Source organism: Myotis yumanensis, unplaced genomic scaffold (assembly GCF_028538775.1).
Source record: "Myotis yumanensis isolate MYYU_CA2020_CCGP unplaced genomic scaffold, mMyoYum1.0.hap1 SCAF_7, whole genome shotgun sequence".
Classification (NCBI taxonomy): domain Eukaryota; kingdom Metazoa; phylum Chordata; class Mammalia; order Chiroptera; family Vespertilionidae; genus Myotis; species Myotis yumanensis.
Window position 1 is genome coordinate 2,167,722 of NW_027223758.1, and position 16,916 is coordinate 2,184,637.

Here is a 16,916-nt window from a genome sequence, read left to right on the forward strand (position 1 = left end):
ATCTGTAACCCAGGGTGGGTAAACAGCGCCTCCGAAGGCCCCACAGCCCGTGTTCCCACCATCATTTTGAGGTGTTGAAGGCACCCATCACACAGCATTGCTATTAATTGGGTCAGGTTAATCTTTGCATCCCCTTTAGGAACTGGGAGCAGACTGGGACATCCACAAGTGTTTGAGGGAAGAAGAGAAAGGGAGCAGGGAATGCCTTACCCCCTCCCAGACACTAGGTTGGGGTCCCCAGGGCAGGCCAGCTTTACTGGTTGGGGTGTGGGGAGGGGAATGGCCCGGAGGCCCTGAAGATGAGCAAAAGCACAAACGCTAGTTCCCTCGGGGGCTCAGGCTACAGCCTCCAGGGCAACTGGAAGTCCTCGGGTTCTAGCTGACTGCAATGAGTCGCTTCCACGTTCTTGAGGTGTTTGCGCGCCAGGAACAGCGCGAGTTGCCGGCGCCTACGCGAGCTCAGGCCCTGACCCACCCGCCACGGGAAGGCGAGCCCGTGCGGTCCCCAGACCTCCTGTTTGTCCTCGCAGTGAGCCCGGTAGGAGCGCAGCAGTGCCAGGCACCAGTCGTCATTCACGTGGTAGCGCGCATAGAAAGCGGCTTCCTGTGCCAGGCTGCCCGCGCGCAGCCAGCGGGTCACGATGGCGTGACCCTCACGCGCCATCACAGCCGGGTAGCGGTGCTGCAGCAGGCGCAGGAGCAGCTCGTTGCCGCGGTTGCCCTCCACGTCGCCGAACGGCAGGGGGCGCAGATGGCCGGAGGTGCTGACCACGTCGTCCAGAGTTCGCCGGAGCAGCAACACCGGCCCGGGGTAGCTGCACAGCTGCTCCGCGACATTGAGGTTGAAATGTTCACGCACAGTGCGCACCACCAGTCCCTTCCAGCTCTGCGGCATGACCTTCAGGGCCAGAGGCACGAGGTCGTCGAAGGTGGCATCAAGCACCAGTGCACCCAGCTCCGGGTAGGACATGGTGGCCCAGGTGGCTGTGAAGCCGCCAATGGACCAGCCGTAGATCACCACGTGCGCCGGCGGGAAGCGCAGGCGGTGCAGTGCGTACTTGATCACCACGTCCATGGCGTTGGCATCGTGCTGAGGGAATGGCTCACCGGTGCTGCCCCCGAAGCCCGGGTGGTTCCAGCCCAGCACTGAGTAGCCAGCCTCCAGCGGCGCGGACAGGCAGCCCATCTCATAGAAGCCGGCGTTGCCTTCACAGCAGATGACAAGGCGCAGGCCTCGGCCCTGGCTGCCCGGGTGTTGGCGGCGATCCATGAACATGGTGTCGATCTCGTTGCCATCTCGGGCCACCAGCTTGGCACGCCGGCCGTGATAGCGCTCCACGAGGCGTTCTTGGCCCTGCTGCAGCAGCGGCAGCAGCGCTCGGGTCATCAGGAACATGGAGCCCGGGTACACGAGCCAGCGGCCCAGCGAGTGGGCCAGCGCGTAGCTGGCCAGCTGGCCGGGCAGCTCTCGGATCTGCTGCAGAAGGCACTGCAGCTGGCTGCGCGACCCATGCAGCGGCCTCCCCGGCGCGCCCCCGCCCAGCGCGGCATCCTGGAGCAGCCACACGCCAGCTGCAGCCGCCGTGCATGTCAGCGCGCGGTGACTGCTGCCCCCCGCACGGGTGCTCACGTCATCCCAGCGGAAGTCCACGGGCCAGCTGCGGAAGTTGTAGGTGTAGTTGGCGGTCAGGTAGATCTTGAATACGTGCACCAGCGCCTTCACGAAGCAGACGATACACATGGGCGTCGAGGCTGCTCTGTGGGAACCCTAATGCGCAGTTTCCGGGGACCTCGACCCGGCCCAGCGGGCGCTGCAGGGGCTAGCACCGCTCTGAGCTGTCCTGGGTGGTGCCTCCTCGCCTGTGGCATCTGCACCAGTCTGCTTTGTGAGTCACTGTTGCTGGGGGGAGGGGCTACACCCTGTGATGGGCTCATAAAGGGTTCCCAGGCCCTCAAGTGCTGTCCCACCCTTGGGACACAAACACCCTCCCTATTCCCTCCTTAACTATATCTCCCCCATCCCTGCTTCACCCACCTCGCCTTTAAACAGGCAGGAGATTCCCACACTGGAGGTAAAGGGAGCCAGGGCAGGCCCAGCAGTTCTGGGGGCAGGCTGTCTGAGCATTTGCAAAGACAAAGTAGTCTGGAGAAGCGGGGTGGGGGTTGGAGTGGGGAGGGGGGGTGGAGGGGATAAGGTGGGGGTGTCAAGGTTCCCTGCCCAGACCTGTGCTAGATGCCCCCAGCCCTCCCTGTGCACTGAGCAGCCCAGGAACTCGGACACTGCGGCTGGTGGGCCCTGCTGGAGCAGGGAGGCAGCCTGTGCTCAGGGGTGTGGCCCCCACCCCTCCACACCTTATCTTCTCAGAAAAGGGGTGAATGCAGGTGGAAACCCCCGCCTGTTCCGGATCCTCTTTCCAATGGCACCAGCACAGCAGTGACCTTCTCCAGGTGGGCTCTTCCTGGTCAGTGTTCCTCATTTTCAGCCCCTGGTCAAGCCCTCCTCCACCTAAAACCGCCCCCACAAGATGTATCTTCCTCTTTTCTAGAAGGCTCCAGTGGGTTCCCCTTTTTCTCCACCAGAGTGGGCCAGTCCACCAGAGGGTAAAGGTGGCAGGGTAGAGGCCACAAGGGGAGCCAGGGAAGAGCCAGACAGGGGCCTCATTCAACCGTTGCCTGGACCTGAAACAGGAATTTGGCAAAGCTAGCCATCCTCCTGCAGCCCAAGAGCCTCTGGGGAGAGGGTTCCCGGACCAGTAGCCCTCTCTGTTTCCCTGTGTAGGCACAGCAACCCAGTCAGCCCCACCACGTTGGGAAGCAGAGCTGAGAGCATTCCTGCCCTTAGGGGGTGGAGGGCAGCATGGGTCAGTGGGCAAGGAGGCTGGGTTGGGAGGGTTGACTGTCCCCTAGGGTTTCCAGATAAAAGACCGAATACCCAGTTAAATTTGAATTTCAGATAAAGAGCAAATACTTTTTGAGTATAAGTATGTCCTAAATATTGCATGGGACATACTAGATATCCTGTTTGTCGGTTGGTTTTCGCTAAATCTGGCAACTCTACCCCCTGCATCCACCCCCAGCTGGAGAGACCCAGATTTCCCAGCTCTGCTTCCAGATTGGGCTGCTCTGCTCATTGGCCAGGGCCTGAGGCCCAGATAGTGTCTCAGGGCCCACGGGTGCACCTGGGCAACGGGCCCCTTCCTGTTCCTCTGCCTTGCAACCACCCCACCTCTTCACTGCCCCAAGAGGGAGCCCCCTGGGCACCACAACTGGGTCAAAGGATGGGTGGAGGTACGGGGGGGGGGGCGGGGGGGGGGGGATGGGTGGTCCTCCTCCCATTAAATACCGCCCTCCCCCCCCAGCCCTGTGGTTAGGGGGGAGGTGTAATCCTTGGGAGAGGGCAGGGCATTTACTCTCCAGGAACCTCTTTCATAAACTCGGGTGCCAGGGGAGGCCCAGTGCTGACCCAGAGGCTCCAGGCTTGTTTTGTGAGACCAGAGGAGTAACCCCAACAGAGCAGAGGGCTAATTGCATCCTCAGCCAGACTGGGCAAATGTGGGGGATCCTGGAGCATCGCCCACACAGTGTGTGGGATGCGCCACATTTTGTTCTGACCCCCCAGAAGTCTTGTCCTCCTGGGGCAGTCTCCCTGCTGGCTTCCTTCAGCCAAGCCTACCTGCCCTTGGTTCCCCAGGAAGAGCAGGGTGGGGGAGGTGGGGAGGTGGGGAGGTGCGGGGGTTGGATTCTGAGGGGCAGAAGTCAGCAGGCTGGAGCTGCTGGCCCCCTGGAGCCCTTGCCCTGTGTCTGGCCTGACCCCTGACTGCCCCCCCCCCCCGCCCCACCCCCAACCCATACCCATGAGAGCCTGAGTGCCCCAGAACCACCAGCTCTGTTGGACAGGAAGCATGTGACAGGAAGGGAGCCCTCCTCCCACTGTCCCCACCAGAAGAGCCTCCAGACCGGACCAGCTGCAGTGACCTCTTATGCCCCCATCTGCTCCAAGAAGGTGAGGCTATGTCCGCAATTGTCAGTTCTCAGTTCCAGGAGGCACCCCCCCATCCCCCACCCCCAGTGTCTGCAGGCAGACACCTAAGTATGCACCCACCCCCACAGAGCCTGCTGGGTTCTATGACCTCTGGCCTTCTCCCCACCCTCCCTCCAGGCCAGCTCTGCTCAGTCTCCCTGGAGGCCCAGATTGATGCTGCAGACTGCAAAGCCGACCTTGGAGAAGGAATGGAAAGAGAGAAAACCAGTCCTAGAGGCTGGAGGGGCTGGGGCAGGATCAGAGCCCCTGGCAGAGGAGGTCTGACCACAGCGGCCCAGGCTCCAGGAGCAGGGCCCAGGGCTTGGGACAGGAGCTGAGCCTGCACAAACGCCTCTGCTCAGGAAATGGGGAGCTGGGAAGATGGGGGCTGGCTCAGAGCCTGAGGACAGGAGGGGACGCTTCCTGACGGATGTGGGGTCAGAGAAGGGGCGGAAATGGCCACGACAGCTGCTGAACATCTGGAATCACAGAATTACCCAGCGCCCTCAAGGATGTTGGGTTGGTGGGGGAGTGGTACGTGCCCAGGCCCTCTTCCTGCCTCCCTGCAGGCCGGGCTCAGCCTCTCCTCACACCGTGCATCCACCGTCTGGGTCAAGTCCCGGTGGGGGTCAAGAGCCCTGCAGCCGGTCTGATGGGGGCTGAGTTCCCTGAGCCCAGTCCCCTGGGCGGGGCACCGTTTTCACAGCCTCCAGTGCAGGCCGTGGCAGGCTCCTGGGATGGTCCCAGAACCCCATGCACGAACTGGGAAGGGCCCCTGCCACACCTGGCTGGGCACCCTCACTGCCGAGCCTTATCCCTGCTACCACTGTAACACCCAGCACAGGTTTGGTGGCTGGTGAGTGCTTAATTCTTGTTTTGTTCTTCAACATGCAGAGAGACAGGATATAAAAAAGTTAGCGGTCCTTTCTCGGGCCCTACCTGGTACCCAGAAATATTGTCCTGATGTGCCCTTTCACACCTTTCCTTTTTGCCTACAAACATCCACAACGTACAGTCCTGACTAGGATGGTAATTTTATTATTTGCACCCCGGCTGCCAGGAGCCCCGCCTGGTGCCTGCCTGAACAGAAGGGGTGTGTGTGCCTAAGGCCAGGAGATCTGGTGGGATTGCTTTTCCGAAATCGCGTGCTGGCCTGAGTCCTGCGTGGGTGCTGGTCCAGCCGCAAACGGATCAGCTGGTGCTTTTTGTACCTGTGGTCCACAGTTTAATGAATGTTGACTGCTCCCGACCTGCTGACAAGGCCGGCACCAGAAGCCCTTCCCGCGGCAGGCGATCCGCCCCACTTTTTGCTCTCTGCCCCTTGGAGACCCCTCACCTGTGCGACCGCGCCAGGCGCTGGGTGGTGGCCAGCTAGAAACCACGGCCTGGATCTCAGACAGCAGCCCCGGCTCTGGTGTGGAGAGGGGTGAGAAGGAGTGAGGAGCGCACGGAAAGGGTGGGCGCCCCTCTGCCAGAAAGTTCGGTCTCGGGGTCCGCCGCGTTCCTCGCCCGTGTGGGACTCCAAACACCCGCGCTGGGGAGGGAAAGGGGCGCCGTCCAGGGTCTAGACAGGCGCTCAGCCCGAGCCGGCAGCGCCCATTGCGAGCCCGCGTTCCCGGAGGAGCCTCTCCTGGCTCCTCTCTGACTCCCCAGAGGGCGGGCGAGGGGGGCGCACCTCTCCTGGTTCCTCCAAGTTGTGGAACCATCCACTTTTTTGAGAAGATGGTGCGGCCGCGTGGAAGGTGGAAGGTGTCACCGAAGGGGCAGATCGCACGGCGGCCCTGGGGAGACGGGAGGGGGCCTGGAGCCCCCGCCCAGGGGGCGGGGCGGGCATTTCTGCGTAGCCCCTCCCAGTACCCGGGTCGGCCGTCACCCCGAAAGGGGAAAGCGGTGGGAGGGGGTCCCGTAGGGCCGATGTGGGGGGAGGGGGTGACCTCCAGGCCTGCCTGCCCGGCGGCGTGGGCTGACAGCTGCCTGGCGCAGGGTGTTAGGCTCAGGAGTGGGGCTCCTTCTTGACCTTGAGTCGGGGGAGCCGGGGCCCTTCGGCTGCGCAGGGTGGATGGGGTGGGGGCGGGGGTGAGGGGAGAGCCGTCGCGGACGGGGAGGGACTCTGCAAGGCCACCGTGGACCTCGACGGGGACGGGACGAAGGGCCAGGATCCCCTCTGCCCCGCGGGGGTCACAGCTGGAGGAGCCGCTGTCCTTGGGCCCCACCTCCGGCACCTCCCGAACTTGCGCTGAGCGGATCTAGGTTACAGCCGTCGCGGCTCCTTCTACGTCTCCTGCACAGATTAAAAACGGCAACTGTCCCGGAGCCGACCCCAGGGGACCCTGAACGCTCCCTCCCCCACCCCCTGGCTCACAGGCACTCTCTGTTCTCAGCGTCGGCTGAGCTCTGGGCGGCCGCCCTCAGCCCTGCGCCCCCACCGCTGGGGATCTGGCGCGAGGTCCAGCCCACCTCCGCGGCGGGTGGGAGCCGGGTCACTCCAGGGCGGGCCCAGACAGGCGAGCTCTTCTGTCCTAAGTCCCTGCCCCTCCCGGCTGCCCCAGGTCTTCAGGCAAAAGAGTGGAGAGAGAAGGGAGGAGGTAAAGGGAAGAAAAGGAAGCCTCACCCCAGCCTGGGACCTGAGGGCCAGGAGGGGTGCCCCACCTTGGCTCCTGTGGTTTCTCTAGTGGGGTGCACTCCAGGGTGACCCCACGTGGACCCCCACATCATGCAGATCGGAAAACATCACCACCCCATGGGGCCCCTGCACCAGGACAGGCTCTGGGGACCAGGAAAGTATCTGGGCTTTGGGTCTGAGCCCACCCAGGAAGTCCGTGAGGGGGAGGAGGAAGCAAAGGAGAGAGCCCATTACGCCCCCCTCAGGCCTCCACCCTGCCGGAGACCCACGCTGACCGCAGGGCTGCCCACTCTGGCTGCTTTGAAGCTGCTGGAGCCGACTCAGCTGCCAGGAGCTGGTGCTCACCCGGCCCCTCTGCTGGCTGCGTGGGAGCTGAGGAGTGACCACAGGGCCGCCAGCGGTCTTTGAAGTGCAGGGGTGAGGCTGCAGGAAGTGGGCAGTAGCCCACCCAGGCCCTGGGCCGCCCCCCCCCCCCCCCCACACACACACACACGAGGCCTTGTGCTCACCACCTTGGCTGCCCAGGTGTGTAGAGGCTGGGGACTTGAGTGGGAGAAAGGAAGGGGCTGCCAGGCGACTGTGTCCGCAGCCTCTGGGGCCCAACCCCAACCCTCGTTTTGCCCAGGCTCCTGCGGGTGAGGCAGTGGGGCCAGGATTTGGTCCCTCTCCCTCAGCTAAAAATAGCAGCCTGGGCTGTGTGGAAAGCCCCAGGTCCGGTGGGGGGAGGAAGCAGCAGGGCCTCTGCCTGGGGTGGGGAGGAGGGAGGCCCGGCAGGAAATGCCTGTGCCCTGCCCACTCCCCCAGCAAAGTCTGGGGTCAGCGGGCACAGTCCCCTGGAAAGTCCCAGGGGTGCCTTGGGACCTACACAGGGCAGGAACCTCCTGATCCCTCAGGCTGGGCCCTGCCCAGCTGACCCCTCCTGGGCCTGGGCTGGTCTCCTGCCATGGACACAAGGAAGGCAGGATGAAGGTAGTCCTTTCTCCCTCAGTCATTCCCTGCACAGATGACCTGAACTGTCTGACCCTCCATTCTCTCCCTTTGCCATCCCAACAAGAATCACACAGTCACGGAAGCCTGCCATGCGGGGCCAGGGCCGGGCTGAGCACCAGTGTCTGTCCCTCCCCAGGGTGCTTGCTGAGCATAAGCAGGGTCTTACCCAAGGGAGGGCTTTTCAGGGAACAAACCCAGTAGCCCTCAACCTGGAGGTGGGGAGGGCAGGAGAGGGGCCAGTAGCTGAGAACAGAAAGATGGGTAGGAATTAGGCCTTAAATTAGATTGTGGAGAGGCGGCCTGACCCCGGGGGAGGCCCTGGCGAAGAAGGGAACTTGGCATCTTGGAGGAATAAGAACCAGGCTGGAAGCTGGGGGCAGTAAGGGGGGTGGGCAAGAATGAGGCTGCAGATGGGGTAAGGCTTTGTAGATGGGTGAGCAAGTTGAAAGAAAGCTACTTCTCAGAAACCAGAAAGACTTTTATTTATTTATTTTTTTAAAATATATTTTTATTGATTTTTTACAGAGAGGAAGGGAGAGAGATAGAGAGTTAGAAACATCAATCAGCTGCCTCCTGCACATCTCCTACTGGGAGGTGCCTGCAACCCGGGCACATGCCCTTAACCGGAATCGAACCTGGGACCTTTCAGTTCGCAGGCTGACGCTCTATCCACTGAGCCAAACCGGTTTCGGTGACCAGAAAGACTTTTAGCAAGAAAGTTCCAGACTCACGTTTGCATTTCAGAGAAATCACTGCCTCCTGGCGGAAGAGCTGGTGGGGAGTGTTAAGGCTGGAAGGAAGGCTCCAGAAGGCAGAAGAGCTGTGCCTGCACAGGTCGCCCTCGCTTCCAGGTGTGGGAGCAGCACTGCAGAGTGGCCCTGGAGGAACATGGGGGACCTGGGGTGTCGAGGGTCCACTCCAGGGGAGGCTTTCTGGTGGCACCAGTCTTCCTGGGGTGACTTTCCCGGCAGTGAGCAGTGGCTTAGGTATTGGCAGGAGAAAGTGGGTGGTTGGGGTTTCTCCAAGTGATGCCATGAAAGGGCAGAAATGCTCATACTTCCTGTATTTTTGAAAGAAAAAAATGAAATCTTAACTGGGTAAGAAGGAAGCCAAAGAGAGGGGAAGGCTGTGTGTTGGGAGAAAAAAGGGTTGTTCCTGGAGCCGGGGGGTTTGGTGAGGGCTGTGGCCACAGAGGGAGAAGGTGGGAATCATTTCGAAGTAGGTGTGGGTTTTCAGGGCAGCTCGCTCTGAGATGTGACAGAGTGGGTGGCTGCATGTCTCTAAGGTAAAGAGGAGGAGGCATTTGAAGAGGGGCCCACATGATGTCTCCCGGTGAGTTTAGAATGTTGATGAGGCAGGATAGTAAGCAGCTAGGAAAATTCCTGGGCAAGCGACTGGGGAAACTGAGACAAGAAAATTTAACAAGGCTAAACAGTTTGGGGGAACTTGCAGCCAGCTTGTGAATCGAAAGACCTTATCTTCCCCCAAACAAGGGCACGTGAGAGCAAATGGTTTATACCCTCCTCCCTAGCCTGATAATACATAGCTTCCATCACCCTGGCCTGGGACAGAGAACAAAGACCCACTTAGTGCCGCTTCTGCCAGCTACACCCAAGGACAGGTGAAGTCTGGGGACAAATAAACACTCCAAAAGCATTTGGATGGTATCACTTCCGGGGAGAATGTTAGGCAGGATGGACAGCTACTAGGGCAAGAGGAGAGGAAGGGAAAAAAATGGGGGAGTTTATCTCACCCACTGAACAAAGAAGTCAGCAGTCTTAGGACTTGCCACAGTAAAATCACCAGATGTTCTCTAAATTCTGGGGAAAGCTGCAACAATCTAAAAGGGGGACCTTGGCCCTAGCCGGTTTGGCTCAGTGGATAGAGCGTCGGCCTTCGGACTGAAGGGTCCCAGGTTTGATTCCGGTCAAGGGCATGTACCTGGGTTGCGGGCACATCCCCAGTAGGAGGTGTGCAGGAGGCAGCTGATCGATGTTTCTCTCTCATCGATGTTTCTGACTCTCTGTCCCTCTCCCTTCCTCTCTGTAAACAATCAATAAAATATATTTTTAAAAAAATAAAAAATAAATAAAAGGGGGACCTTGAAACCTATAGGGATAAAAAGTATATAACCCTTGAACCCCTACCAGGCAGGGCACTCAGACTAGCCGAGTTGCCGGCTTGTGCTTTATTCTGAGTGTATTTTTTTTTGACAGATAAAAAATTGTTTTTACTTAAAAATATAAAACTGGCCTTACTCCTCCTAACTGCTCCCACCCCCAGTTATCTCCACAAAGAACTATAGAAAGTGGGTAAGGGCATGTGTACAGCTGTCTCAGACTAACAATTCCAGTTCTTCTTTCAACCTCTTTTCCCCCTTTCATACAAGTAGACATTGGTCCTCTGCTTTTTCGCCAAGATCTCAGAAGTGACACAAGGTAGAGGGAGGGGAAGGGTAGGAAAGAGCCGTCTGTCACCATTCTCCATTTCCGTCTCCATAGACTGAACAGGTTGTCTGGACACTGAGTGAAAGATCTCCTTGTCCACAAAACCAAGTGACAGGGACAGTGCCTCTCTGTACCGAAATCAGAAAGATGCGAAGGTCCAGGGTGCTGTTTCGGGTCCCTACTCAGTAGATAGCCTCATCCACATTGTCATCACTGTCAGCCCCAAATCCTCTCCATTGTCAAAATATGACATGATGTAATCAGTTCCCTCTCCGTGTTCTTCATCGTACTCCTCTTCCGTCTCCTTCTTCTCAGCTTCCTCTGAAGTTGCTTCTTCCACCTCCTTCTCCAAGATCTCTAGTCTCTGTATTGTTTCCTCTATATTCTGTGGTCTTGGAGGGTCTCTTTGGAAGTAGAATGGTGGTCCGCTCCTTCTGTAGCTTCCTCACTAGGATCCTTAGCTCCTGGGGTAGACATCGCCAATCAGGGTTCCAGTCGATGGCACTGTCGGTCGGCCCTGACATCTGATATTTGTCTGAGTAACGCTCCACACCTCCCCTGGGGACAGCTGGCCGGATGAAGTAGGGGAGCTGCCTCATGGCTCCTTGCAGCTCCTGCTTCAGTGCCAGGACATACTCCCCTTCTCCCGAGGGCAGAGGCATGGGGCGGAACTGTTGTGGGGGAGGGGGAGAGAGTGGAGAAGGCTGCAGTGTGGGTGAGGGCAGAGCATCCCCCTTCCCAATGCCCACGGCCTCCATGTTGAGGTCAACTGGCCATGGCCCCGCCCCCGCCCTGGCTGGCTGTGGTGGAAGAGGCCTGGGTATTTCAGAGATCCAATGAGAACCCCCTGTCGCCCCTCCCCCACGAGAAGCCGAGGCTGCAGCCAACCTGGAATCTGCTGAGTGTATTCTTAATAAATTCACTCGCTTTGCTTCAACACTGCTTTCTGTCACTCATCTGAATTCTTTCTCGTGGGTGTGACAAGAGCCAAGGAGGGGAGGAGCCCTCTCTGACTCAGGCAGCTCTTGGGTAACGTTGGTACCTGAAATCTCCAAAAAGGGACAAAGGAGGCCTCCCAGCCTTCACCATTACAGATGTCCATGTCCATCACGGCAGCACCTCCCCAGCATCCCCATTCTGCTCATCACCTTGCTACCTCACTTCCCCATCAGTATCACCCAAGTCCACCATCAGAGGCACCACCATCCTTCACTCATTCACCAGTGGACAGATATCTGTCAAGAATATATCTCCATGAGGAATCCTGTGTTACAGTAATCATTATGGTAGTTAATGTTAGGACCTTAGAATGTAAGACTTAAAGCATGTAACCCTGTGTGGACTGTTATAGTAATTATTATAGTACCTAATGTTAGATATAGGAATACTGTGTGAGACCCAAGAATGCACCCTTGTAACCCCACTAGTACTGGTAAACAACCTATCTGATGGGAACGCCAAAGCCTGTACACACCCATAGATTAGCAGACCCCGGGTGGATCCACACATGGCAGCCGCTGATAACACACACACCAACGAAGACCACGCCTACAGAGGGGTATATAACCAGACAGTCTGATCGACCCAGCAGCGCACAGCTCTCCTGTCGCCAGAGCGTGAGGACCTGTGTGTGCTCACGTCTCGGTTCCTGGCACGAAACTCTGCCCAATTAACTGTCGATCGACGAAAGAGCCAGCAGCCAAAGGCACTGTCTACCCCTTTGTGTGTTTCAGCAAGCATCGCTGGGTGGATCCTTCCCAGCGCCTGAGACCCATCAGGAACTGGTACATAACCCCCCTGTGTGCTTGCATCTAACCTGTTTGTGTGTAATTTCTCCGGCTTGGGTCAGATCTCGGTGCTGCTCTGTGAAAGTGTCTGACCAGAAGGTATTGGCGCAAGCCTCAAGCGGATGGTCCAGACCACCTGTGCATGTCCCGCTTAGGAGCAGCACCTTTATGGGAACCCCCCGCACCTCAACATAGGTGACGGGCCTTAAATATATAAGAAATAGAAGCTATTTGGTACATCCTGTTGGGCTGTGGTCATGGCAACAAGCAACACAGGTGAGGACCTACCCTTGGGGAACTTACACTGGTGGGGAGACCGAAGACAAACATGTAAAAAGATTTAGAAAACATGAAGCACAATGGATGACCCAGCAACCCCACTGCTAGGATTTACCCCAAAGAAGTGGACACTCACACCCAGAGCTGCCCTAAAGCCTGCGCCAGCTGCCTGAGTCCTGATGGCTCCAGGTAGGAAACACCCAAGTGTCCATGCCCTGGCGAATGGACCAACAGACTGGGGGCCGCTACAGGATGAAGAGAAAAGGAGCAAACTACTCACAAAGAGCGCATTGCAGCAGCCTTAGGGCAACCAGGTCCTGTGTGGCTTCATGTGTGTGAAGTCCTGGGAAAGGCCCCTTGTGACCGCACATCTGGGGTCAGCAGGGCCCAGAGGATGAGCGCCACGGCTCCGCAGCTTTTTGGGGTGATAGGAGTGGTCTGTGTCACAAGAGGGGTGATTACATAACTTATACATTTGTCAGAACTCATCAAATTATATGTTTGAAATCGGTGAATTCATTGTATGTAAATTATACTTCAACAAAGCTTGACTTTTAAGAAGACATAAAGCAGGGGTCCTCAAACGTTTTAAACAGGGGGCCAGTTCACTGTCCCTCAGACCGTTGGAGGGCCGGACTATAGTTTAAAAAAAAACTATGAACAAATTCCTATGCACACTGCACATATCTTATTTTGGAGTAAAAAAACAAAACGGGAACAAATACAATCTTTGTATTTGCATGTGGCCCGCGGGACGTAGTTTGAGGACCCCTGCCCTAAATCCTGGGAGGAGCCATAAAACACATGAGGTGACAGGGAGGAGGCAAGGGCTGGGAGGGGGAGGGTTGGGTTTGGGTGGTTGGCTTCTTGGCGGAGGTGCCATTCTCTTGGGTGGGCACCCGGGAGTGGACTTGATGGTTGTGTGGTAACTAACTGTGCTTACCATTCCCTTTGGTAATTTCAACTTTAGGCGAACAGAGGCAAATCCAGACTCGGGCTGTGTGCTGAGGTGGTTCATTTTCATAGGCTGTTTTAGGTGAGACATTACTTCCTGCGAAGGTCACTAGAACAGGTCAGCAGAAGCTTCAGCAAATGACCAGCAGGCACTTGTGTTGGCCATGAGACTGGTGTGGGAGGAGGGAGGGACTCTGCAGTCTCCCTGAGCACGCAGGGTGCTCTGGTCTGGAGCTAGCAGTCACCAGACGAGGACCTGGCTGCCCGGATGTGGCAACCGCAGGAAGTCCTCTGACTGCAGCCTTCAAGCATCTCCTGGACCCTCACTCCCAGACCAGTGAGCACATGGTCAGCTAGTCTCGGCCAGTGGTCCTGGCCCAGGAAAGGCCAGGCTCTGTGGCTCTCCGTAGGAGAGGTGCAGGAGCAAGGGGTCCCCATGGCCTTCACCCGCTAGACTGTCCCTGGGTTCCTGTCCTGGGCGAGGGAGGGCCAAGGCCAGGCTGAGGCCTACCCTCTAGAGCAGGGTGCCCAGGATTCACCTGAAGAGTGGGCTCCCAAGTGGGAGGTAAAGGCAAGTCTATGGAGTGGAGGTTCCCCACATTGTGTGACCGTGTCCCTCCCATGCTCTCCTGGGGCTGGTGCCACTGGGGTGAGTGTGTAGGTGCGCCACACCCTGGCTGGCCAAGATGGGGTCTCGGGGGGGGTCAAGGTATCTCATTGGCACTGGCTTTGCTGTCCTCCAAGTCACTGCTCAGTCACTTAGGCTGGCTGGGGGGCTGGTCCATCTTGGAAGTGGTAAGCCCCAGGCCCCACTGACCTTTTCCCCCTGTGGCCTTGACTGGGGCTGGAACCTCCGGCCTGGCGTCCTGTGTCCTGCCAAGAGGATGTCCTGTCCTCCAGGCCGGCTCCCCACCCTCCTCCATCCCTGGGGCCTCCAGGGTGGATGTGCGGGTGTGGGTGTGGAGGGGAGTTGGAGGTCAGCCGGCCGCCCTTACCACTGGGTCCTGAGCTCTCCCCGCCCCCCCCCAGCTCCCTCCACCCCCTGGGCCCGGATGCAGGGGACAGAGGCCCCAGCCCAGCACCTGGGGTTTTTCCAGGGCAGTGGGGTGGGGGCTAGCTGCTCCACCAAACAAAGGCTAGGGGAGGAGAGGGGAAGTGGGGCGCAGGGAAAGGAAGGGCATGCCCGGAGGCACCTCTCCACAAACTGCCTCCCCGTCTCTCCCTGGGTTTCCAGTCCTGAGCCTGAGCGAGCATGTGAGGGAGAGGGGTGGGACTCAGCTCAGCTCTAGCCCTGCCCCTCATCATGGGGGGTCTTAGGTGGGAAGGGAGCTGAGGGACCCCCACATGGGCTGTAGGGAAATTTCACTGGTTCTTGGGGAGCAGGACAGAGGGGGCTGAGTACCTCCACCTGTGGGCCCTTCCCCACATTATCTATGAACGGGACCTGAGGGTCCTCCTACCGCCCCAGCTGGTGGCCTTTGGGCATCTGTGGGTGCGTGTCTGCCCGTGTGTTGTGTGTCTCCAGGGCTAGGTGCCTGGGGAGGGCTGAGTGCATGTCTGTCTGCGTGTCTTCTGAATCTGCGTGTCTGGCATGTTGGTGAGCACGGGTGCCCGCGCCTGCCAACGAGTGCGTTAGAATCTGTACCAGGCGTGTGTCTGAGTCCTGGGGATCTGTGTGGCTTCTGTGTATGTCTCTACATGTGGGATGGAGTGCTGTTTCCCCTCTAGTGTCAAGAATGACCAGTCCCCCCCAAGAAAGCCTGGACCCCAGGAGGGGGGGACAGGAAGGCAGCTGCTGGCCCCGCTTTGTCCACCTTCTGCACAGGCAGCTCAGCTGAGTTAAAAATAACCCCAGGGCCTCTGGAAGAGGAAGGGGTAGAGGAAGGGGTAGAGGCCGGAGGGAGGGGGCGGGAGGCCCTCCTGGCCCAGTGGGTGGTGGGCAGTCTTGTCTGCTGGCTCGGAGGCCAGCGGGCCAGGCTCCAGCAGGGTGAGCGCATCCGCCTGGCCTCATCTGCTTGGCTGCAGATCCCACCCTGTGGCTCCTCTGGCCTGCTTTAGAGAGAGGCTGAGGCAGCCCTGGGCAGTCAGCCTGGCCTGCCTGCTCCAGCCTCAGTCCCCACAGGTAGGAAGGGCCTCAGAGCCTCACCAGAGGCTGCTGTCTGCTGCCCTCCCCGCCCCCTGCTGACCCCATCAGCCTGCTCCTTGCACGAGGGTCCTGGAGATGCTGGAGGGAAGCAGAGGACCCCAGGACACTCGGCTCCCTCCAGGAGGGTCAGTGGAGGGTTCTGTGTAACTGGACTGAAGACCACGTACATATGGAAGAGTGCACACCCATTAGGAACATGCTCAGTAGCACCCTAAACTGAACTTGTCTTGTCACCAGCACCCAGATAAGAAACCAGGAGCACTGCCAGCCCTGGAGGCCCCTGGGGCCCACATGCAAAGGCCCTCACTGTTTGATCCTATTAACTCCTCTGGACTTGTCTGTCTTGGAAGCAGCTCTGTTCCTCCCCCCTCAGCCCCGCCCCGCCCCGCCCCTGACACACTGTGGTGTCTGCATGGCGCCGGGAGTCCACGTGGCTCATAGTAGCGGCTGTGATATTCCACCGGTGGCAGGCCACACTTCATTCACCTGCACTATGGTGATGGGTATGTGGGTTCTTCCAGTTTGGGGTTATTGCAAACGAGGCGTTGAACACTTGAGCATGTGGTTTCAGGTGAAGCTAAGTGCGATGCCAGTGGGCACCCTGTGGTTTTCGCTGGTCATCGGTCCCCTGAGGCTCTGATAGCACCATGGAGTCTCTCAGAAATGCTAGAATTTGCCCATGATTTCATGGAGTGCCGCCCCGCCCCCAAGGGATTCCTGGCATTTGAGCTCCTGCCTACCAGGTCTCTCCAGCTTTGGGGGTCTGTTTGTCCTTGGTGGGGCTGGGTCTTGGGCTGGGGTCCCCTAGGGAGGGATGGGCAGCGTATGCACCCTCCACCAGGCCAGGCACGCCCAGAGCAGGCACTCCAACCCATAGGCCCACACCCACCCTTCCTTCCTCAGGAAAACCTGTGATCTGATAAGACCTCCAGTCTCTGGTTTTCAAAACCACCCAGGCACCAGGACCCTCAGGGGAGGAGGGACTAGAGCCCCACACAGCTGTCTGTAGCAACTGTAGCCGGCAAACCTGGCTCTTGGGGACTCCCTGCCATCCTGATGGCACAGCGCTGACGTGACCCAGGGCAGGGGCTCAGAGCAGCCCTGGACCCTGGCAGGGTCGGTGATGTGAGGTGAGGTGGTCACACCAGGTGGGAAGGTTCCTCCTTCCAGCTCCTTCCACCACTGACCCCCTGAGCAGGACATCCCCTTTTCCCAAGGCCTTGGCCAAGGTCCTGGGCCCCTCCAGCTCCTCACCCTGGATTCCCCCTCCTGCCCTACCTGAGCCTATGGTGACGGTCAGTCACTGCGCTATACCCCACACCCTGGGAAGATGCCCACTCCCAGGGCCAGCATGACCTCTCCTCTAGCTGACCTCTCCCCGGGGTCTGTCAGCTCTGGGGCAGCTCCAGCCCACACCCCCGCAGAAAATGCAGCAGAAAGCCAGAGCCCCTCTCTGTCCGCCAGCCCTGCACCCTTCGCCAGCAGCCTCTCTGCCTCTCTGGTGTTGGCTACCCTCCTACCCTCCATAGGACAATAATGCTGACAAAGGGAGCGCCTGGCTCAGAGGCATGGGCAAAAGCATGCGGGACGCAGCCCCGTGGACACTCCTGCACAAAGCACATTTTGCGGGAGGCTGATTGACGCCTGACACCGGGGCCTGAGGAGGAGG

General features: G+C 58.9%; 1 protein-coding gene, 1 long non-coding RNA gene and 1 pseudogene across 3 annotated transcripts; all 3 read right to left on the bottom strand.

Moving 5' to 3' along the window:
• Positions 1 to 340: 340 nt before the first annotated feature.
• ABHD16B (abhydrolase domain containing 16B) lies at positions 341 to 1,741 on the bottom strand. The gene has a single exon (XM_070421339.1). The coding sequence runs from the start codon at positions 1,739 to 1,741 to the stop codon at positions 341 to 343; it is 1,401 nt and encodes a 466-aa protein (XP_070277440.1).
• A 3,298-nt stretch (positions 1,742 to 5,039) lies between these two features.
• Positions 5,040 to 7,272, bottom strand: LOC139014387 (uncharacterized). Of its 2 annotated transcripts, none has more exons than XR_011472221.1 (4): positions 7,157 to 7,272; positions 5,697 to 6,302; positions 5,358 to 5,432; positions 5,040 to 5,232 (listed from the first exon to the last, which is right to left on the bottom strand). It is a non-coding gene; the product is annotated as an uncharacterized lncRNA (long non-coding RNA). The 2 variants fall into 2 exon arrangements; XR_011472220.1 differs by having other exon boundaries at positions 7,154 to 7,272.
• A 2,991-nt stretch (positions 7,273 to 10,263) lies between these two features.
• LOC139014329 (DNA-directed RNA polymerase III subunit RPC7-like pseudogene) lies at positions 10,264 to 11,189 on the bottom strand (annotated as a pseudogene).
• Between the last annotated feature and the right edge of the window lie 5,727 nt (positions 11,190 to 16,916).